Below are 23003 nucleotides of genomic sequence, written 5' to 3' on the forward strand. Positions count from 1 at the left end.
GTGATAATGGTGATCAGCAGCACAGGCTGGAAGGCTTCACTGCCAGACACCTCAGAGGCATTTGGCATCTGCATCTTCTCAAAATAATGGAGGGCATCCTGACCCTCCTGCTGGTTCTGTTCCAGGAACTCCTGGCTCATGGGGTTCAGGTGCCAGCGCCGCAGGTAGAAGTAAGAGTGGAGGAGCCGGTGGCAGATCAAAGGTGCCAGCACAGCAAAAGTCACCACAGTCAGGGTGAGGAGGTGGATGAAAGGGCTGGACCAACGGCACCACTTCCCACAGAGCTGCCAGGCTCGGTTTAACATAACTGCTGCAGAAGGAGGGCACTCCTGTAATGCTCATGGTCTCAATCCTTCACTTCAATGCATCCCTCTCTGGGGCCATTGCTGCCAAAACTGCACAGGTTGTGCAAGCCTAGAAAGGAAGAAAAAAGGATGGTTATTGAAATAGGAACTGACAGGGAAAATTGAAAGCAGGGGACTAGTCTCTGAGTAAGCTAACATAGAAGGCTTCTGTGGAATCCCTTGAGGTGGAGGTATATTCAGGAGAATAGTCCTGGGAGGTTGAGGACAGATGAGCCAAACTTAGCTTCCAGCAAAGGACCCCTGAGGCCTTTTTAGCACACAGGAGCTCCGATCTAACCCAACTCAAAAGAACTTTGTGTGTTTGTTACTGTGCTTCAAACATGCAACAACAGGCAAGGTGGATGTAGGATGTGTGGAAATCTCGTTTTGTTAAAGGCACAGAACTTAGGTACCCCTGTATGGTGACACTGACATAGTAATGTTTAGATCACAGCAACAAAACAAAGCCAGATCTCTTGTACGCTAGTCTAGCACATACCGGAGAGACAAACTTTTACCTCTTTGGAGGCACATACTTCCCTCCTACTGCTCACACACTTCCAAATGTGTGTTTTTTCACTCTCCAGAGTGTGAAGCCATTTAACAAAGATACCAATTTATTCACTGAGGGCTTGTGTATGCTAAGGGTAATGTGTGTGTCTATCTGTTTTTCTCAGATGTCTCCTCCTCTCTAAAATCTGTGAAATACATGGGAATAGCAACATGAACATGTTGTAATTGAGACATTGATTCATATCTCATATTTAAAAGTATGCAACTTAGAATATATGCCTTTAATTTTAAACTGAAGTATTCACATAAAAATGTAATTTTTTGGTACACACATTCACTTTAAGCAAACATACACCTTCACGGAAGTTAGATTTTGCCATTTCTGCTTCTCTGGCTGCCCTGAACACCTCACAGCCTGGCTGACAAAAGTTTATGCAAAATCAGGGCAGTTAGGCTGGTCAGACGAATTCTCTTATGTCAGTAGTCTCACTTTTAATCTGTCGTTTCATTCTCCCTTTAATTTCCTATTCCCTCTCCCTAAGAACTGAGTTACTCATGTTCCCCTCACTGAGGTTTTAACCTTCTGCCTTCAGTAAGTTCTGATCATCAAATGGTGGTTCCAGACCAAAATATTAGTCTTCGTCCTTTTCTGCCCTGTCATCTGAAGCAGCCTAAGCAAAGCTGGATGGATGGAAAAAATCGTGGCTTTTCTCCTCCGTCTCAGAAAAATGGATCTTGTACAAGAAAATACTTGGAGGACAAGGAGGAAGATCTGGTTCTGGGGATACTTCAGAACTGCCTTCTTTACAGAGGTCACAGATTTGCTGTTTTTACCATTATTAGAACATTTTTGCCAAATGGGAATGTGACTGTCTATGAAAGGCCTTTTAACAAGATTAATGCAAAATATACAAGAGTTATTCCAAATATTTGTTAGAGAACAGGCAGCTCATGCTGTGAGATCTCAAACCGTCCTTAGACAGACTCTGGCATCAGTGCTCTCATAGGGCTCAAGACAAGATTTAGTGCAATTAAACTGAGAACAGATTTAAATGCTGATGCATGAGAATCTGAAGTTTCTCCCTATATAGCTTTATTTTCCTGTCTAGTTACACAATCCTGTTGCACAAATGCTGCATTGAATTGCATAAGTGAACTTTGTAAAGGTCTTAAAGGTGATGGCTGCACTTCAGCTGCTAGATCCAAGTCCTGAGAATTCAGGATGTGAAGACCTTAAATCAACCAGTGCAAAGATCTAGCATTTAAATGCATCTATTTATCCAAAATCCTGGGCCTTCCAGCTAAACTGCCACAAGCATTAAAAGAACACAAACATGCAGAACCATATTGTACAGCTCACACTATTGAGCCTTGTCTTGATTCAAGCATCATTGCGGGCACTGTCTCTGAGCCAGCCTCCAGACTTTAAAGTGAGGACCACAGTGAGAAACTACAAGGTAGTTCAGTTCTATAAATAAACTGTCTCTTATACACATCTTCATTGAGTGAGAAACTACAAGGTAGTTCAGTTCTATAAATAAAGTTTACTTTTCATCTTCCAGGTATGCTGAAGCTCTGAGCTATAAAACCTATGAGCTGGCAATGAGATCTTGGGATATATATATTGAAGCACAAGTAATAGCTCTTTGAGCATTTCTTCATTAATAATTATTGGAGCAAACTGGTCTAGTGAGTGGCATCGGGCAGGGGGGCTGGAACTAGCTGTTTTTTAAGGTCCTTCCAACTCAAACCATCCTATGATTCTATGATCATAATGCTCATCCCAGAAAGAGATCTCCTTCCCTCACACCATCTGAAGAGAGAAAATTGGTTGTCCTGTCCTCCCTAGTGGCCAGCAGAGCTGAGGGGAGCTACAGCTTCATGGGATAAATCAAGTAAATTCTACTTGACATCTTGCTCTTCTGCAACCCGTGTTGTTTAAGGCTCATGTCCCCGCAGGTGGACTCACACTGAGTCCAAAGCCCGACAGTGCTGGGAAAGTGGTGTGGGGACTCCACCTGCTGGTGTCCCAGCTCCCAGCTCAGGGCACAGCTGATGAGGTGGTACAGGTGAGCACCACCATCTCTGGAGGTACCTCCTGGCTCCAGCTTCCTCTGGAAAAGCACACAGGACTGGAAGCTACCCATGCAGGTCACTGTGTCATAATTCCAAGTGTTATCATTTAACCCTGGCTTCACTTCACCAGTAACAGAATTCAAGATCTTAGAGCTCTTATTCTGGCTCTGTAACTCAGAGACCCCCAACAAAACAGCAATCACACACAGAGACTACTGCTACTCTTCACATCTTCCTCTGCTCCCTGAGCTGTTCACACTCACACTGACAGTCACTCTCTTTGTCACGCTGTCTGCCGAGGAAAAGGGTGTTTTCACTGGGCAGTGAAATAACCACAGAGGCTAAAAATGCTCAGGAATGTAATGTATTAAAGGTCAAATACTGCAATTAATGTGAAAAACAAGCTGAAGAATCTAGAAGAGAAGGAAGAGACTAACCTCCTTCCCACCTTTTGTCTGTAACACTGGGAACCTGAGAGTTCAAAATATGGATTAAAAAATTCTTACTTCCGCAGAGGTGAAGCTTGCTCTGCAGGATTTGAATCCAGAGTTTCTGCTAAGGCTGTTTTCTAGCCACTACGATGGTTTAGATTTCAGAGGAGACAGTTTTCAGGAGCTCTTTGTATCATAATTTTCATTTTTTTCCCTTTCTAGAGGGAAAAACATCTTGTTTGTTTTTCAAGCAAGTAGCATTTCAGACAGAAAAGAAAAAAGTCTGAGGAGAAAAGCAAGAATCAGATTTGGATTTTATAGTGCCTTAAAAACCCTTGCTTTATTAAACCTGAATAATAACTGCTTTGCAACCATACAAATACTTGCAGTGGAGGCCAGATTTACATGTTCTTTGTAGAACTGAGCCGTTGCTTAAAGACACCTAAAAGCTGTGGTGATATAAAACCGTAGATTTAGCTTGGTTTTTTTCTTAGATTCTCATGCTGAAGATTCCTTCCAAAAACACTTAATTCCAAATCTATATCATATCTTCATTCCCCTAATTACTGGCTGAATTACACTGTTCAGGAAAACTCATCTCTTTGCACACTGAGGAAAGTAGAAAAATAAGTAATGTACTCTTGGGGGTGAAGAGCAGTGTCTGCTGTGCTTGTGCTTTAAAAGAGAAAGCTGATTTTCTGTCTGCTTTAAACTCCTCTCCACCGAGAGGTGCTCCTGGAACAAAGCTTCTTATATGTTGCAAAGCTGCAAATTTTAAGTTCCTGGATAGCTGATATAAGAGAGGAGCATCTGCCTTCTACTTCCTGCACCATGAGACAAAACTATTCCTGTACAATTACAGTATTAAATTACTCCTTTTTTCCTATCTATACTTCTTCTCAGTGTCAGTGGGAAAAGCCACTTCTTTCCTAACATAAAAACAGCTGGATTAAGTCATGTGGTCAGAGCCATAGAGTCATTTCTCTACAAAGGGATGAAAGAAGGAGACAAAGGCAGGCTCTTGGAAAATGTTATCGAAATATCATGGACTGTCACAGTCCCACCTGGGCCATAGCAGTGGTGGGAGAAATGGTGCTCACACGAGTGGTACCTTTCACTTGAGTGTTGACCCTATAGCAGCAACCAACCTGAAACTTTTGTGTGAAAAGCTTTTCTATGCCTCAGCCTAGCACCATGCAGGTGAACTGCTAACTCAGAACCAGCTCCTCTGCTGATGAACCCTCTCTGGCAAAGACAGGGCCTTTGTGGTGCTGTGACAAACATCCTGCTCAAATCTGAGAAAGCCAATGGGGGCTTCCCAAGGAGCCATAAGGATCTCCTGTAACATACAGACATGCTGACAGGGAATGTACAGATATCCTCAAATTCTGAAATGGAAGGTCCCTGCCATGCCCTGATCCCTATTACTGGGCCAGATGTCCAGCTTTTCTCATCTGCAACTCCTCTTGTTTTCTGAAAGCTTTCAGTAGGTCAGGTGCCAGCTAGTATTTCTGCAATGTGGCAGGTCTCCGTTGACAACAGCAGTGTCCAGTAGAGGCCAAGCATCCACAGACCTGATCATTGCACTTCTGCGCCAAACCGGGAATTGGGCTTCCTAGAAAATACAAACCACCCCAGGAAGAGCTGTGCTGCTAAAAACACTCAGGGGAACCTTAATGGTAAGAGACCAGTAGTTGTCCTTTGATCACATTTTACTGGCAAGTACCAAATATATCTCTCACCTCCTCTGCTGAAAGCAATTGTTCTTACGTTGTCTGTAGATTATGAGTGTAATCAATAATTTTATCATCAGATAAACCAGGAAAAATCAGGGCTGCTGCACTTAATCTCTCAGCTCCCTTAGAATTTTTGTTTCTTATGGTCTGTGTACTAAAGGTGTGACACTGTCACAGTTAACAGATTAATGACAGCTTGAAGTATAAGAGAAGGGGCAGAGGAATTGGCCTTCTGCAAGTTATGTGATGCATGAGATAGAAATTGAAGGCATTGCTGCCTGTTTTGATGTGCCATTCCTCAGAGCCTGCAAGTGAACGTACAGACCTCTGCTGTCCAAGGAGATGAATTTAAGCACTTATTGGAACAGTAAAAATGCAAAAATATGCAGGGTGTAACCATGTCCAGTTAGGTAAGACCAGAAACTGCAGAATTAAAACTTAAATGTAAATTTTCTCATAGGTTGGTTTGCTATTCTCATTGGACTGGAGTTAACTTTTATAGGTTGTTCATAAGTCCCTAGAAATCCATGATACATGGTTTGAAAGCTACTGAACTAAGGAGGGACACAGATGTAGCAGCTGAATGACACTTTCCCCATTTGTTTGAACTGAGAGAATAAGACTATGCCACCAGTGAAAAAGGCTGTGAACTCAATATATAGTGATTACCGTTATGTCCCCAACTTCTGTATTGTTTCTCATGTATATTAATTTTACTCTGTCACATAAACCTGAATGGAGGTCATTTCACCTGGCTGCCTCCCTGCAGGGCAAACCCATAGGAAAGCAATGCTCCCTCCGTTGCTACCAAGCAGTCAGGTAGATCAGATAAAGTAGGAGTGGAGAGCAGCCTGAGAAGAGTTCTGCAAGGTAGCACAGAGACTTAAGGCAGTGACTTTGGAGGAGCCAGCTGTGATTCTGGTAGGTGTGACAGGTGGGTGAGATGCCCCAAGAGAACCAGAGCTTGTGATCACAAGGTTGCTCCTATCTGTCTACAGAGCGACTTATCCACTCTGTCATCCTGGTGGGGTGGCCTGTAGCAAAGTTTACAATAAAGTCACCTGTCCCTGTCCTCCCTTAATCCTGATTCACCATCTCTTGGACAGCTTCTCATCCGTCCCTGGGCAGAGCTCCATTCACTCCAGCTGGTCACTGACATAGAGAGTGACCCCTCCTCATCTCCCCCACTTGCTAAAGATTCTGTATCCTTACATTCACCACTCCAGTCCCAGAAGCCACCCCAGCACATTGCCATGATGCCAAGGAGCTGGCAGTCCTGCAGGTGTGCCTGTGAGTCCATCTGCCTGTATTCATTCCCCATGCCTTTGCACAGAGGCAGGTAAATTGGACTCTGATAAAGGCAAAGAAGTGGCTGGAGTGGCTGGAATTCCTTTGTGCTGCCATTCAGGTGCCCTCCTGTTGATCTGTGATCCCTCCCTATGTTCTGGCCATCTCTTATTAGACTTGGCTTTAAACTGAAAAGCCTGAAGTTCCCTTCCCACAGCAGCTTTAAATTAAGACCCTCAACAACTTGGCAAGCCCATCACTGAAATTCCCCCTGTGTCAGAAGGACCCCAACAGTCCCAAGAGGTTTATCCAAGTACATCCTATAGTCTAAGCTGGACCCCTGCCTGTGGCACCACCCCTGTCCATTTGTTGGTTTGCCAACCACATTTCAAACCCCCTTCCATTTGACTTTTGGAGAAAAAGCTACCTGTGAAGATGATGAAGGGATTGGAGCATCTCTCTTATGAGGAAAGGCTGAGGGAGCTGGGGCTGCTCAGCCTTGATAAGAGATGGCTGAGAGGAGACCTGATCCATGTCTGTCAGTGTCTGCAGGAAGGGAGATGGACCCTTGTGGGGCCCAGCAGTGGGACAAGAGGAACAGGCAGGAACCGATATCTGGGAAGCACCACCTGAATATGAGGAAGAATTTTCCTGTGCAGTGACTGAGCACTGAAAAGATTGCCCAGAGAGGCTGTGGAGTCTCCATCACTGGAGATATTCCAGAACCTGGACAAAATCCTGTGCAATGGGCCTTGGAATGACCCTGCTGGAGCAGGGAGTAGGACCAGATGACCCACTGTGGTCCCTTCCAAACTTGCCCCGTTCTATGACTGTGCCAGGCATGTCTTCCCAGGAATTCAGGTGTCTAGGTCATGTTTTACAAGAGCTAAAGGTACCAGCCTGAGCCAGGATTAGACAAAACTGGAGCTGTTACAGCTGCACTCTGCACCTATACCAAAGAGCTGTTGGCTACCTCAGTCACTATAGGCTGTAGATTCCTGTGGCCCCTGTGAGCCCACAGAGCCCACCTGTGTGGCCCGGTGGAGACTTCCCTGTGAGCTGGGACATTGCTCAAGGACACTACTGGAGGCTGAGACCCCCTTATACCTGATGTGTATAGTAAGGTAACACATTTTGCATTAAAATTGTATATTTTGTATACTGTATGTTCATTGCACCGATATATCCAGCTATAGCTTTAGGTGTAGAAGTGTAGCAGCAACTAATCATGGTTTAAATCATTGTTGAAATCAGAAACTAAAACATGGTTCAATTACCATTTCATTATAGCTCAATTATTAATTATTGTTAAATCATTGTTAAATTATAATTTAATTATTCCTTCATCACCATTTGCAATTTATTTGTCATTAAGTATCATTTGATCATCATCTAATCATTATTAAACCTTTTTTGTTATCCCCACAATGATGAATTCTCTTAAAAATTCACTTGTGCCAGCAGAGTTGTGAGCATATGAATGGGGGGAGAGGGAGAGAGAAGGAAACAGATGCAGTGATGGCTGCTAACACTGCAGACATTGTAGCATGTTGTTCATTTATGACTGTGAAGAATAAAGTACAGGAATAAGGAAATAGAATTTGTGAACAAAGGCCTTTGATGACAAAGCTGAAAATTTCCAGTTGGGACAGTCTATGTAACAATCAAAATTTAAAAGTGTACACAGAGTACTGTGATTCAAACCTCTGTTTGAAAGAAAAATGTTTAGTCATATTGATAAAAAGCACTCCTCTTTGAAGACATTCTACTATTGTTAAACTGCTGACTTTTCTATATTCACCCTGAGGAATATACACCCTCTTCCTCCCCTCCCCCACAACATATGAACCAGATTGTTTATCCTGCTTTGGAAGGAGTGGTGAATGGAATGCCCTCGTTCTGGGGGGTCCTGGTGATCTGCTTGTGTCCCACAGGGAGAAAATGAGGTAAGTGCAGGTGCTGAAAAATAATCTGTGTTATGATTTGTAATGCCTTTGTTGGACAGACAAGAAAGCAAGCAGCAGATTTCACACGTGCAGATGGGTGTCTCTCCTGGCTTTTGTGTTTGCAAATACTTGCTGAACCTCATGTGCCCTAGTGGTTGTACATAAATTACTTTCTCAGTGACAGCAGGAGAGAAGCCACCCCAGGAACCGGTAGTGTACATCAGCATAGTTTCATGTTTTGCTGCATCACAGCACAACTGCAGATTTCCTCAACAGCCTTTGATTCTAAATGTCAGCGACTTCGGCCATTGGGTTGCTTAGGTGTTCCTCACTCCCTTCAGGAGAGCTGCCAGGTAGCACAAGGTAACCCGTAAAGCACAGGATTAATAGCAGTTACCTCAGTGGTGATGGTCTAAGAGGAGAGGGCTTTAGATAAGAAAAGCTGATCCTACGTCCTCTCTCTACTCTCCTAGCAGAACAGCAGACACCGAGGGCATTTCAGTGTGCCCAGTCCTCATCTCCATGCCGGGATTTCAGACCGGAGAGATTCTGGCCACGCTTCGGGCGAGGGCTCCCCAGGGTGGCACCAAACACGGAGCAGAAGTTGGCTGCCTTTTCCCCATTCCCTTAAGAATTCCACGTAACCCAGGGGAAGGGCCGTTTCTCTAGGCCCGGCCAGGCTCTGGCTATTTGTCCTCCTGCTCGTCACCATGTACAGGCACATGGCCGGTGCAAGCCCAGAAACATCTCCTCGATCCCTGGAGAGCTTCCACTTCCCTGCTGGCTCGGGTGCCGCAGCCACAGCAGCCAAGCCCAGCCCTGATAAGCAGCTGTGGCCGCTCATCAGCCATAACTTCGTGGCTCCCCCGTTCCCCTGCTCCCGCAGCCTCCGTGCACCTCCCCTTTATCCCCCGCATGGGAAGGGGAAGCATCCCCCCGGGACAGCCCGATCCCAGTTGGGAGATTTACCCGATCCGTGTGGCAGATTTACCCGATCCGCTGGGCAGCCCCGCACGGCCGTTCCTGCCTCCCTCCCGCACGCAGCTCCTCTCACACCGGGATCCTGCTCTCGGCGTGTGGCTCACTTCTCTTCCGCGAATTTCTCTCCTCCCTCTCGGGCGCTGAGGGTGGGATTAAAGGCACCAAAGACCAAGCATGTGACCCCGCCAGTACACGGCTGCTCAAGGAAGGAGAGGAAGGGGAGATGGTCGGCGCGGGTCACCGCACACCGTGAAGGGGGCGGTTCCTGAAAGCAGGTTCCAGGAGTAAATCCCGAGCCCCAGGAGGCCGCCTGGGGCGGGGGCGGCTGCGCAGCCGGAGCTCCTCGTTCTTTTCTCCTTCGGAAGCGCCGGGACAGCCGCCGGAACAGGGCAGCTCCCCCAGCCCTCTCCAGCCACCGTGTCACTATTGCTCGGTGTCCCTTCTGCCCGATGTCACTTCTGCCGGGTGTCCCCGCCAGCTCCCGCCACTCTGGGGCACTGCCCTCCTCCGCTGGGACCTGCTGGATGCTCCGGACCCCTCGCCTTACTCCCGAGAAGGGAGGATCACCGGGGCCCCGAAAACTCGAGCAGAAAGTGTCAAGAGTCACCAGCGGGTTCTTAAAATGTACGTGTCACCCGTGACAGGTAAAAGCTTTCGCTGTCTCAGTCTGCAGCGAAGTCTTCACAGGTGTTTTGGCAGAAGTAGGAAGGCTTATCAGCTAAAAAAAAAATAATTATCAGGCTGTTCAGGATTCAAATATTTTATCAAACTGTCCCAAGACTGCCTCCGACCGGTTCATCTCCCCTCCCTCCCTCTCTCCCTCCTCCCAGCGCTTTTTCCTGTTTCTCTTTTCTCATACGCACTTACACTTCAGCCTTGTGATCATAATACTTAATTAACTGGTTACCTGAAAGATGCTTCAGGGAAAGTTTGCTGTCTGTCATTGTAGGAACTACTTGGGTTTGTGCCTGAAGCTCCAGAAAATGTAAGTCAATGTATTTGGGCTAAACTATTTTTAGGCTCAGACCTTTCTTACATCTTAGAAAAATCTCAGGGAAAGAAAAAAACCTACTGAGAAAAAAAAAATCCCTTAGGCCCTTTCAGTAAAACACCATGTTCTGTTGAGCACAACTAGAATTTCGCTAGTGTCCAGTCCTGTAATCAGAAGCTTCTAGCATGATGTATCTTTTTAATTTTTAACATAGCAATTTCTGTTCTCTCTTGTAAGCATGATGAACAAAGGAAATCAGCTTTGCATGCTTGTGATCCTTATTTTTCCTCCAGGCAAAAGCTGTCCCACACCTTGGACATTTTGTTGCAGAGACAACATGGAAGAAGGAGGGAAAGAACCCTCCTTACAGGGGAACAGTAATGGCCAAAATAAACAACACAATCAAGCACCACAGTTAGGTCCCTGTAGTGACTTCCTTGAAACAGGTTAGGCATGCTGGAAGGTCCACCAGTTTACTAAGATGCATGTTACTCTCTCAAGATACTAAAGAAATCATAGTTTCATCATTTTTTCAGATAGTTTGCTTTCCCAAATCCTTCTTTGCTGACCACCTTTGCCTCTTTTTTTTTGTTTTTAGTGATAGTGATTTCTACTCTGTCTTCCACTTAAATACTCTCATGCCTTCGAAAGTTAATGCACTGGAAACACAGCAGATCCCAGAACAGAGCAGAGAAAAAAGAGAGTATAGAAAGTAGAAAACAGATTCTACGCTCCTAGGAGGTCCGTTATTATGTTCCTCACAGAATAAGTGTTGCGGAATTTTTAAAAACAAAAAATGTGGATTTTTTCCACTTCTGCATCAGTGTGTGTGTGTGAGAGTGACTATCGAGTAGCATCAGCAGAAACACTTAGCACACTGCACCCAGGATTGCATTTTAGATGATGTTTTAGCCAGCAGAATTTATCACAAGGAGCAATTAAAAACAAAACAACAAAACAAGCACAAATCCAAAAACACAAAAAAACCCAAAGAGTGGGCCAGAAGGCCTTTTCTTTGGGAATAAATATTTAGGTCATTGTAATTTTGTGTGATTTCTATGCAGTCTTCCCAGCTCCCTCTTTGCTCACTTGCATGTTTTTCAGGGAACACTTGACTTTCATCCTTAAACAATCATTTCTTTAAAACAGTTTCTGTTAGACCCAAAATACTGCAGGAGAGGAATCTCAAGCAAGGGATTGTGATTTTGGGGCTGTGACACAGAATGACAATGGAAGCCTGTTATTCCTGAGTACTCATCCATTTTTATCATGGTGATGTCTCCTGCTGTGCATGACCATAAAGGACACTGATGAAGCTGAAAAATAAACTTTTTCTTCTGGTGGGTTATATCTTAGTTAGGTCACTTTATCTCTTCAGCTCCCCACACCAGATGGCATTGTTAACACAGCTGGGAGGGGTCTGGAAAGCAGAGATGAACATTTGGGAACTCAACTGCTCCTGCAGTAACCTAACTGCCACCTGAAATGCTCAGAAGAAATAGTTACTTATGAAATTATTCAGCCTGTAGAACAACAGGATAGGATTTAAAAACTATGATCAGACAAAAAATCTTGGGATGAGAATTTATGCAGGTAGTGAAGGTTCAGCCAACCATCTGATCCCAGTATTTTCAATTGCCAAAGCACCTTTCCCCTCTGCCATCCACTGTAACATCTCTGATAGTGTTGGAGTCTGAAACACAGAGTGCGTGCACTTGTCTCTGATACCTGGCTCTGAGATCCAGGAGAACACTGAATTTCATATAACATGAAATTTATAGGCATGTTTTCATAGTGTTACATGAAAACAACTGTTAAAGTTAGATAAAAAAGCTTAAAATATAAGTGTGTAGATTAGAGAAGTTTTCTTAAGTCACTGGGTGAAAAAGTTAAAGTTTAGAGTTTAAACTAGTTTAGAAAGCAGAAGACAAGATGGAGGATTTAGAATGTTGTTTCTTTTCTTTCTTCTTTCTTCTTCATGTTCTTCTAGAGGTTTTTGAGTAATAGTAAGTGATTAGATAGAAAATGCCGCAATGCAGTACACAGGTGATGGGTCATTGGGTCATTAAAAAAAATAAATATACGAGTCTATTGTTAATTAGATAAGAATAAGTGTTATAAATTGTTGTGACTAAATCAAAGAGCCAATTTAGATGATCATTCATGAATATCAATTTTATTAATTTAAAGTGGTAGAGCAAGCAAAAGCAGTGCTGGGCAGGCTGGGGAGTCTCCGCTCCACCAACAGCACGCACTTTAGCTGAAAAAGTTCCCCCTTACATACAGTTCCTGTATATGTGTCTTCATTACTTCTTCCTGGGTTGCATCTGCGCTAGCACAGCTTGTTGCTAGGTGGTCATCCTCTGCCTCCTGGTGGTCGTGGAATGAAGGCTCGTAGTCTTCCTCAGTCCATGTGTGGGCATTGGTCCTATACCAGTTATGCAACTTATAGCATATATCTCCTAATAAGGAGATGTTCTTATTTTTGTTTGTACAGCCAGATACTGTGGTTTTGCCTTTTTGCAGTTTCAGCAATCACATGTTTCAGCAATCACATTGTATTAAATTTGATTGACAAACAATAGCAATCTATTACAATAAGTATAAAGATAAAAGAACTGTGTAGTTCAGGGCCATTTTGTACCATTAGAACCAAAATGAGCCAGGTTGCAGTAAATTAAACTTGTGCAGAAAGTCTGAAGAGACCTGCCAAGTTTTGTGATAACATCCTAATAAACATGAAAAACAAGATCCTAACAAGCTTTGAAGTTTTTGTCCTGACCCAGAGAACTGAGATGAGACACCCCATGAGGGAATATCCCCAAAGAGCTCAGCTCAGAGAAGCTGAAAAATCCAAGAGTGAAGAGAAATGCAGAAGAAGCACAGCAAAATCAAGAAAGAGAAAAAGAAACAGAATTTTAAAAGTTCTAGATGGCATTGAGCATTTGTGCAGGGGAATGGGAATAATATTTTCTTTTGCTTTGCCTGAGATCAGGTACAGCTCCTGCTTTTCATAAGTATGAGTGCCAGAGGCAGGACAAGCCAGGCAGGTAGTGATAAGATACACAATATGCAGGCAGGGCAGAAATTCTTAGTCTTGAGGGAGCTGAACTGAGAAGCCTGGTGTCTTCTGAGTTGTGTTATTTGTGCCCTATGTATCACTGTCAAATTATCTTCACTCCTGTCTCAAGTTCTTTGTCCCCTCCAGATTCTTTGGCTTTCCTCCTACTGCCTCATGTTTTTTACCACAGGAGGGGCACGAGGGTACGCACACTCCAGTTGATTTTGAATTGCTTGTGCTGATTAGGTGAGCACTCCTGGAACTAAAGATGCTGGGATGAGAGAAGTATCTAGGTGGAAAGTCTGAGTACTACTCATACAAGGTTTTAACTACATAAAGACTCTCAGGAAAATTGTATCAAATTATGATTATTTAAAAAAGCTTCAAATCTCTAAGGGGCAGCACTATTTGAAATTTAAGAGGTTTTAACTCCATTTAGCTGAATTGTGTTTTGTTAACTTTTTTTCATTCCACCTAATAATGGATGTAACATGGAGACTCAAGTACTTAACTCTCAGTGTGTATTTTTAATTCATTCAGATTTTTTTTTTGTTTCAAAGTTTTAAGGTTTAAACTTTAGCAAGATATAAAAAATCTGTGACTAACCCAGATCTAGAAGTAAAACCTGGTATGACAAGAGCTACATTGGCAAATATAAAGGTGCAAGAGTTGATTAATGTATAGAATTGATTTTGCAAACTCTGTAATTTTCACTGCTAAGTAATTAATATTTTCAAACACAGCTTGTTTTCTTTCTCTGGTCTCTAAATGCACCAGTAAAAAGCTTACCAGGATTCTGAAGAGCCTGTCTTTAAAATTCAAATGCATCTACTGCAAGTAAATAAGTATGGATAGTGGTCATAAGCTCCATTTTAGGAAACTCTTCATAGCACTATTTCCAGGACCATTTGCAAACAGGAATCCTTTGATTGTAAACAGCAAATTAAGGTGGTGTGCTGCCAGAACAAAAAAAAAAAGAAGAAGAAAAAAGAAAAAGGAAAAAAAAAAAAAGAGAGCGTGAGAAAGGGAAGAAAACAGTAGAGCCTGTGCTCATTTTCCTGGGCTTTTCATTTCTCCTGATCACTGTGGCATCTGGGCAGTGAGGCAGCAAGGCAATCATTAATAATCCCTCCTGAGACTTCCCATCCTGGGTCTCTCACTGACTGGAATCTTTCATCCTGTCTTTTTTAGATTACCTGCCCAGATGTTCTGGGTGTCAGTGGAGTGAGGGAGCTTCTTCAATTCACCTATATATTCTCCATTTAGCATCAAGTATTTCTCTACAGGAGGTAGACCTGACAAAAGAAGGAAGATGATAAAACAAAAGTAAGTGAGAATTTTTGTGCAGCATACATAAGCAACTGAAACATTTTCATCCAAGTCTTTTCTGGTCAGGTGACAATGGAATTTCTTTCCTATACCTGGGTAAAATATGATCAGTGTCCCTCTTACCAAATGTGTGTCATAAGTATCCTACTATGCTACTCAGATAAGAATAACTATCCAATTTTAATATTAATAACAACAATAATAACAATAATAATAGAAAAAAATAGTGCCATTATTTTCAATGGAAAAGCAAGAGCTCGGTTCAAGTGCATTGGCTACAGTTTTATGTGTGTTCATTTTCTTTAGTCGGATTGTCTGTTGAGAGAATGATAACATCCTAAATAACATAAACAGCAATTATTGGGTAGATCAAGGATGCTGTGGAGTGATACATTTCTGCGTCATCTGATGTACACTGCACTGTGTGGATATCATTAGGTAAAGTACTTGATCTTAGCAAATACAGCTCCAGTGTTAATTAATGTGTACCTAGCACAGCACCCTGCAGCATCACCTTTCATTCCATTTCATGCCCGCAGCAACAACACAGGCTACTTCACAATACTTGAAAGGAAAACCAAAATTATCCTACTTTTACAGCACATCCTTAGCCACAATGAGGTAAGGATAAAGACATGCCAAGAGGAGAGAACACCAGAACAAACCTAAAGGACAAAATTTTGAGCAAGGACTGGAGCTTAGTGCTTCAAAGGTCAGCTTTTAAAATTGATCTTATCTGAAGCACTGATAAGTCCTTATCACACTTTGGAAATAAGAAAGTTCCACTTGCACAAATCAGTCATTAAGAAAGGGATGTATTTAAGACACTGGTGTTTCCATTTTTGCTTCAAAGCCCCAGTGATCAACATAGCAGAGCAAGATAGAATCACCTTTGACAGTAAAAGGTTTTGAAATCATAGAAAATTTGAGGACTTAGAAAGAAAGTTAGGTTTGGAAACCCCTGGGAAAAGTAGGCCCTGGGAAATGTTAGGCCTTGTGCTTGCTAAAGATCAGGTCAAACTGCACTTGTGTAGTCAGTAGATGATAAATGATACAATTGTTAGATGTGATTAGATATAATTATTGTTTAAAGAACATGAGGAACAATGTTAAGGGGCTAAGGGGGGGATCACTAGAAATCCATGCTTGGGTAAAAACAATGCTTACAATAGAACAATGTAAGTTTAATAATTAATAAGTTATATAACGATAGAGAACAAAAACATGTTCAACTCAAAACCAAGTTGGGTCAGATTTGGGTATGTGTACCCCTGACACCCAGTGCTCTTCAATAAAGCACCTTCATATAATCATTCCATGATTATGTGTGTTCCTGAACACTAACACCTTGTCTCTAGCCAGTATATGAGGAAATTAAGGGCGTTAGAAGCTCAATATAAGCCGTTAATTGTATTAATTTATCTATTGTAATTGTTTTTAGGAAGAGAGCTACATTTGCTTTGAAGTCAAAGACCAGTACACACATATGACAGATCTGGTACCTTTATTTGGAAGTACGTTCCACTAATACACATGTGATATATAGCATGAATAAATTCATGCTAAAGTTATAATTTTGTCTGACAAGAATCCTAGCATATTTCCAGGAAACCTTCCCTGGAGAGATTATAGAGACATGCACCACAGCCATCATGAATATTCATCTGCAAGGGGCTTATCTCCAAGAAACCGCCGTCCGATAAGATTGTAATGGTATACACTCATGAATATTTGTCTGCAAGAAGTGTATTCCAAGGGACCCCCAAAAAACCTGAAAACATATAAAAAGCACCCTGAGACAGTCACAGTTTGTGAAGCACAGTGGAGAGGTGCTATAGAGAGCCCCCCCATCTCACCCAATGCTGTTTGCCTGGTACAGTGTCAAACTGATTTTTGCTTATGCCTTTTTACGATTGTATTTTGATTAAAGAATAAATTCCTTTTTTATTAATCAAATTGGCTACTCATTTATAACAGATTGATGACCCCGACATGATCCAACTTCGGGTTTTATGACTCTCCCTCTCCAATCAGGGTGCACCCCGCTATTTAAGCAGCCTGATGGTGTGGGAGACCAACAAACCCCATTGCACTTGAATATTGAATTAGAGTAAAAGCCATAAGCAAAAGAGAGAAACGAGTTCAGTGCTCCCAGGGACCCACAGAGGTCCCAACAGAGGGGTCCTCAAAACCGTGGTATATTCTACTTGTAATTCTACGTGCACAGAGACTCATGCAGGAAATAGACCATAAGTACCACTGAGTAGGCATAATTGAGTATATGAATGTGACATAGTCACAGAGCAAGAGAGGGCTCCTGACGAACCACAGTTCCTATATCCCATGAAGGGTTAGGTCAGTGAAAGGGGAAGTGATTTTGGAAAGGCTCATTGCATACGTAAAATCTGAACTTTGGGAGAAGGAATTTGGATATTGGTCACAAAGGGGTTAAAAAGGAAAGATATGCTCCCTGGAACTCAGGAGGCAGGTGAGCCCTTTTTAGCCTAGGACCAGGAGGTCCAGGGGAGAGAGAAAGAAGGAAAATAAAAAAGGGAGCACATTACCTATCAAAAAACTCCTCAGAGGAGAAGCAGAACTAACCAAGTACGGTGAGTACAAGCTAATTAAAAATCAGTATGTGTGACTGAATAAGACAAAACAAGAGCTGCAGTGTAATAGCAAACTCCCCACAAGTGCGTTTTTTGAGATCCTACTAAGGACCTAGACACTGAGGGGAAAAGTGATTGAGAATCAGACTGAAACATTTAGTAAAATAAAGTAGAAAAAAAAAAAAAAAAAGCAAAACCCAGAGAAGAGTCTGGGAAGCTGTTTCCTGAAGGCAGAACATTAGCAAAGTTTTTAAAGAATGTCAAGACAAAGACGAGATTACAGAAAAGCCTGCAGATGTATTCAAGAGTAGAACCTAATTCTCCAATAGGAGAAGCATTATTAAAAACACAATTTGTAGCAAAATCATAAAAAGATATACAAAAGAAACTCAAGAAGTTGAAAGATTGAGAAGAGAAAAGATTACAAGAATTTTTGAGAGAAGCACAGAAAGTTTATGTAAGGAGTGTGAAGAAATATGCTTGAAGCAAGGACCAGGCCCGGAGGTGCGGGACCGAGAGCATGGGCTGGGAACTGTAGAGCTGCTGGGACTCAGCGCCAGGCAGTGCCTGACCCCGCCACCCCCAGGCAGCGGCAGCAGAGGCCACTGGCCCCGTGAGGCTGCAGGACGCCCCGGCTGCCTGTAGAGCTGCCGGCCGTGCCCGCGAGAGTGCCAGAGGGAAGAACAGCTGTTTAAAACAGTGCAGCAAGACAGGGACTGGCCCTGGTATATGGTGTGTAGTAAATAGAGTGAGCACAAAGAAGAAAGGCAAAGGTGATGGCATAGTTTTTCCAGCCCAAGAGAGAAAAACCGCAGGGCCCAAGGGGTCCCCGGGGACAGGAGAAACGGGGTTGGCCTCAAAGCAGTGTTCTCTCCCAATCAGGGGAGACACGACCCAGACAGCGGTTGAGGAGAAACCAGTGTGCTGTCTGCAGGGCAGAGATACACTGAAAATAGCAATGTCTGCCAAAAAAATGGACTGTCAGGAGGAGGAATCAAAACAATAATAGAAATGGATTGTTAAAGGTGTCAAAGGCTTTCATCGTACCAGAGACTGACCAACCTGGAGCCTTTGTTAACTTTTAAAGTGGGTCTAGATCGAGAATAAGTGTGTGTCCTAGTAAAAACATAAAAAGAGGCCTCTCGATCCTCTTTAATTTTTATCCCTGAAGGGGAAAAATTGTCAAAAGAATTTTTGATTGTTCAAAAGAGTTGTGAAAATTGTAGTTTCTTCTGTAAGCTCAGCTCTTTCTCTGAGAGAATTGTAAAAATTGTATTAAATTAATTTAGAGATTTCATTCGTCTGCACGAAGTTTTATACAGAGCCAAAAGGCTCAGTTTAGAGGGGACAATACCCTCCCCCACACCTTTTTTGTGTGTTTTATTGTAAAAAGACAGAATTAGCAAGTTCTAATCCTAAAGCTGATTCTGCAACTGCTGCCTTATAAAGACAGTGGTGTCCCTATGCAGGCTTAAGTATTTATCTTGCAGCTTCCTCTGTGGAGGTTATAAGAAAAGATTAAGAAATATTTTATTATCTTTCCTTGGTTAATTTGTTAGTCACCTCCCTACCCCTAGGGTGGACTTGATACAAAAATAGGGAAGCATGGAGTCCCCAGCATCTGCAGAACTGTGCAGCCACAGTTCTCATAGTGGCTGAGGTCCAATGACTGGCAGGAGGCTTCATCAAAATGTATGATGCTGTGAATCTTTTTACTCTGGCAAAGCGAGCTATTGAGGGTTGTTTGATTTGTGCTAAAACCAGTAACAGAGTTACAAAGAAACTTGCCAAAGAAAAAGCCTTTAGCTGTATGTCCCTTCCAGAGATGCCAGGTAGATTTTACTGAAATGCCTTGAATGGCAAGATTTAAATTTTTCTGGTAATAGTATATCAGTTAACAAGGTAGCCAGAAGCATTTCCAAGCATTTCAGCAACTACAAGACCAGTTATTAAAGCATTTTGAAACAAATAATTCTAAGATATATAATTGTGAAAGCAATAGACACAGGGAAACTCATTTTACTTGAAAAATTCTCAGAAGAGTTAGGACTGCTTTAAAAATAGAATAAAACCTCCACACCTCCTGGCACCTTCAAAGTTCAGGCTAAGTTGAAAGAATGAATAAAAAATGAAGAAACACCTTCTAAAGCTAGTGACAAAAACTAAGATACCGTTAGTATGGCTCTTGCCACTAGCTTTGGTAAGAATAAAAGCCAAAGCAGGAGAGATACTCAATTATTTCCCTTTGAATTGATGTTTGGAATTACTTATCCTTGTAATTCTCAGCCTAGTTGGGGTGGGGGGGGGGCGTGGGGGAGGAGTAGAGATAAGTCATGTATATTTGGAACAATATGTGGCTCAGATACTGTCTCTTGTGAGATCTCTTCAACAGAAAGCTCAGCTGGTACAGATCCTGCTTTTGGACTTTGCTGTTCACAAAATCCAGTAAGAGACTGAGTACTGATTAAAAGGAAAGAAGAAAACTTAGCCCCTAAATGAGAAACGCCATATTTAACTCTTTTAACTACAGAAACAGCTGTGTAGAATGCTGAAAAAATATAGACACACACCTCTCAAGTTGAAGGACCAATACAACCTCCATCTGAACCTATATGAAAAATTGCTTCCACCCCAGGAGACCTACAGTAAAAACTCCAGAGACAACCTTGATAAAGTTGGCTTATCACTATAACTCGTTAAATATCTTTTAAGATATTCTAGGGAAGTAATTTGTCAATCTCCTAATTGTAATTGTGAACCTTGAGTGTGTTTTTACTGTCTCAAATGTGAAAATTTGTAGTATAGACATTGTACATGGGCTAAGAAACCAATGAACCTCCTCTGTTGTAAATGTGTGGAACAGAAAAAAAGCAGACCAAGCAAACGCTTGAGATTGCAGTTCAGATGAGGCATCTTCTACTAGAAAGTGAAAAATAGTAAGGAATTTTTCATTTTGAGATAAACAATTTTTCCCAACAACTGGTAAAAATTGGAAAAAATAAAGTGTGATTTAAACAATTGGGTACCTGAATGTTTTTATATTAAAGCTAAATCCCAGGACAAGGTTAAACCCGGTGAAAAAAGTGGCAACAGAAAAAGTAACAGCACATTATAAACTGCAAGAAGGCAAGACTGGATTGATCTCTATTCTTGCTACCGAGAAGATGCATTACCCAACTGCTGGTAGCAACCCAGTAGGTTGGAGAGATAGAAAAATAAATCATACCGGCCCTCTTAAATAGTAGATACTAATGTGCTTCATACCTCTACAAGCTCATAGAAACTGTTCCGAATGCTACCAGCTTGTACATATTGGCCACCACACCGAATATGCATTTGCAGCCACCACTCACAGGAATTCTATGTTATGACCGATATCAATGAGCTTCATGTGACATGGCTAGATGATCAGTTTGGGTAGCCCAGAATCTTGCACCAAGAGGAACACAGCTGGATTTGCCTTGTCCCAAAAGAAAAGAATATATGTGCTTTACTAAAAAAATTATGTGGGGCCTTACAAACAAAAGAAAAGTACAAAATGAATTTAAAAAACAATTAGTAAACACAGTTGTGAGTCAAAAATGCATTGCTAGAAAAGGGAAATCAAAACATTTTAAAAGAGTAAGTAAAACTCCATGCAAAAGACTATATACCACAAATTTGAGCACTACCTGGTTGTGGCTGCAAAGCCCAAATAAATATTGGAGCATGCAAAACAATACTACTGTACCTTTAATGAAATAGAGAAATTATTTTAGTGTAAAGAGAATTATGCTAACCCTTTTAGAAGAATAAAAACTTCTTTTAAGAAGTTTTTTTTAACTTTCTAAGAATTAAAAGGGTTCTGGGAAAAACCCCAAGATATTAAGGGATTAGAAAGCCCCAGATGGAATGTTTTAAATTTATAAAGAAAGAGCATATAGTCTGTTGCCCTAAAATTCAAAAAGTAGCTGTACCATAAGAATTATTCAACCTAAATTCTTTTTCTTACTGAGAAAAGGAAGACCTTCGAGAAACCTTTGTATGATCAGCTAGAAGTATGCTCTAAAAATTCTCATTGGGAGAACCCAAAATAAAAAGATGACAAGTAGCTCCCAGAATGAATAAGTTTATAGACCTGCTACTTAGACACAAGATGATAGTTAAAAATATAAAACTCCCATTTATATGTTTAAATTAATAACCAGACAAATAGGTCAAACTCAAGCAGGAGTGTACAAAATCGGGTGACATTAAATTGTTTATAAACTGAAGAAAGTAGAGTTTGTGAAAAGTTTAACATGTCTGAATGTTATTTACAAATTGATTATAACAAAGAAGTTGTTGCTCAGCTAGTAAAAAATGTTAAATTAATAACACACGTCCAAATTTAAAATTCTATCCTTCAAGCTTCATAGTAAAATCAATTGTTTAGAAAGAAAATCTAGCAGAAAAAAATTAAAATTTTTAATATTATGTTCAATAATAGAGCTATTATTTCTGTCTTGTCTCATTGTTGCCTTTTAAGCAAGGCAAACACCCTGGTTCAAGAACAGCACGGTGCCCCCCCCCGGCCACTCAGTCCATAAACCACAGACACCAATGTGATGGATGGCAGAATGGCATTTATTGCTGGAGAATTTGACATTTTATAACCTAGGGTCACTGTGTTACTCCCATCTGCTTTCATCACAGCTAGGTGCTATTGGCTAATTGCAGGAGTCATTGCCATATTAACGGAAAGGGGGATTACTATCTTTCCGTTACAGTTCGATATCTTCTGTGCGCCAGGCCTTACTTCTACATCTCATACCATGTTTTATCTGACTAATCCATTCTGTTGTCCAAAGCAGAGAAATTGCAGCAATGCCCATTGATCCTGAGTTAGCTACAATGAAAACTGGTCAATCCAAGAGAAGATCCAAAATATCTAAGATAATGAAATTGAAAAAAAATAGAGCAGAGCTGCTGAAGCTCTAGCCAGATTTGAAGCTCATACATGATTAAAATTAATTTTAACAGATAACATGAAGAAGCATAAAAAAAGTATTTTACAAGTAACATTATGCTACTGTGCAGTCAAAACATAACTCAGGATACAACAGGCACTTGCATTGATATATAATTGAGCATCCAAATAAAAATAATCAAATACTAGTATTACCAATCTTATAAAAAATTATTAATTTTATACACTGATTAGCAGTATAGAAAAAGTATTGTAAAGTCTTTTAAAAGTATTGTTAAGTCTTGTAAATACTGATTATAAATTAAAGAATAAGTGAACTGTATCAAAATCTCTCCTAAATGCACAAATGAATGAATTAATAAAGAAAGGGGAGGGACTGTGATATATAGCATGAATAAATTCATGATGAAGTTATAATCTTATCTGATAAGAATCCTAGCATATTTCCAGGAAACCTTCCCGGGCGAGATTATAGTGACATGCAGCAAGGCCAACATGAATATTTGTCTGCAAAAAGTATACTTCCAAGAAACCTCCATCTGATAAGATTATAACGATATGCACTCATGAATATTTATTTCCAAGAAGTGTATTTCCAAGAAACCCAGCAAGATTACAACATATACTCCCAAAATAGCATGAATATTTGTCTGCAAGACAAGATTATAACTTTAGCATGAATTTATCCATGCTATGTATCATGCTATATATTCCAAGGGACCCCCAAAAAGCCTGAAAACATATAAAAAGC

At 41.5% G+C, this 23003-nt stretch overlaps 1 protein-coding gene across 1 annotated transcript in view; it reads right to left on the minus strand.

Annotated features, from left to right (window-relative positions):
- Positions 1-9966, minus strand: part of PGAP4 (post-GPI attachment to proteins GalNAc transferase 4) — a 15402-nt gene extending 5436 nt beyond the window's left edge. Inside the window, exons 1-2 of the mRNA XM_015652218.2 lie at positions 9303-9966; positions 5-414 (exon numbers count right to left, since the gene is read on the minus strand). Of these exons, the coding sequence (XP_015507704.1) occupies positions 5-305 (301 nt within the window). The 5' untranslated portion in view covers positions 306-414; positions 9303-9966. The remainder of the gene's footprint in view (positions 1-4; positions 415-9302) is intronic.
- Positions 9967-23003: the final 13037 nt, after the last annotated feature.

Source organism: Parus major, chromosome Z (assembly GCF_001522545.3).
Source record: "Parus major isolate Abel chromosome Z, Parus_major1.1, whole genome shotgun sequence".
NCBI lineage: Eukaryota > Metazoa > Chordata > Aves > Passeriformes > Paridae > Parus > Parus major.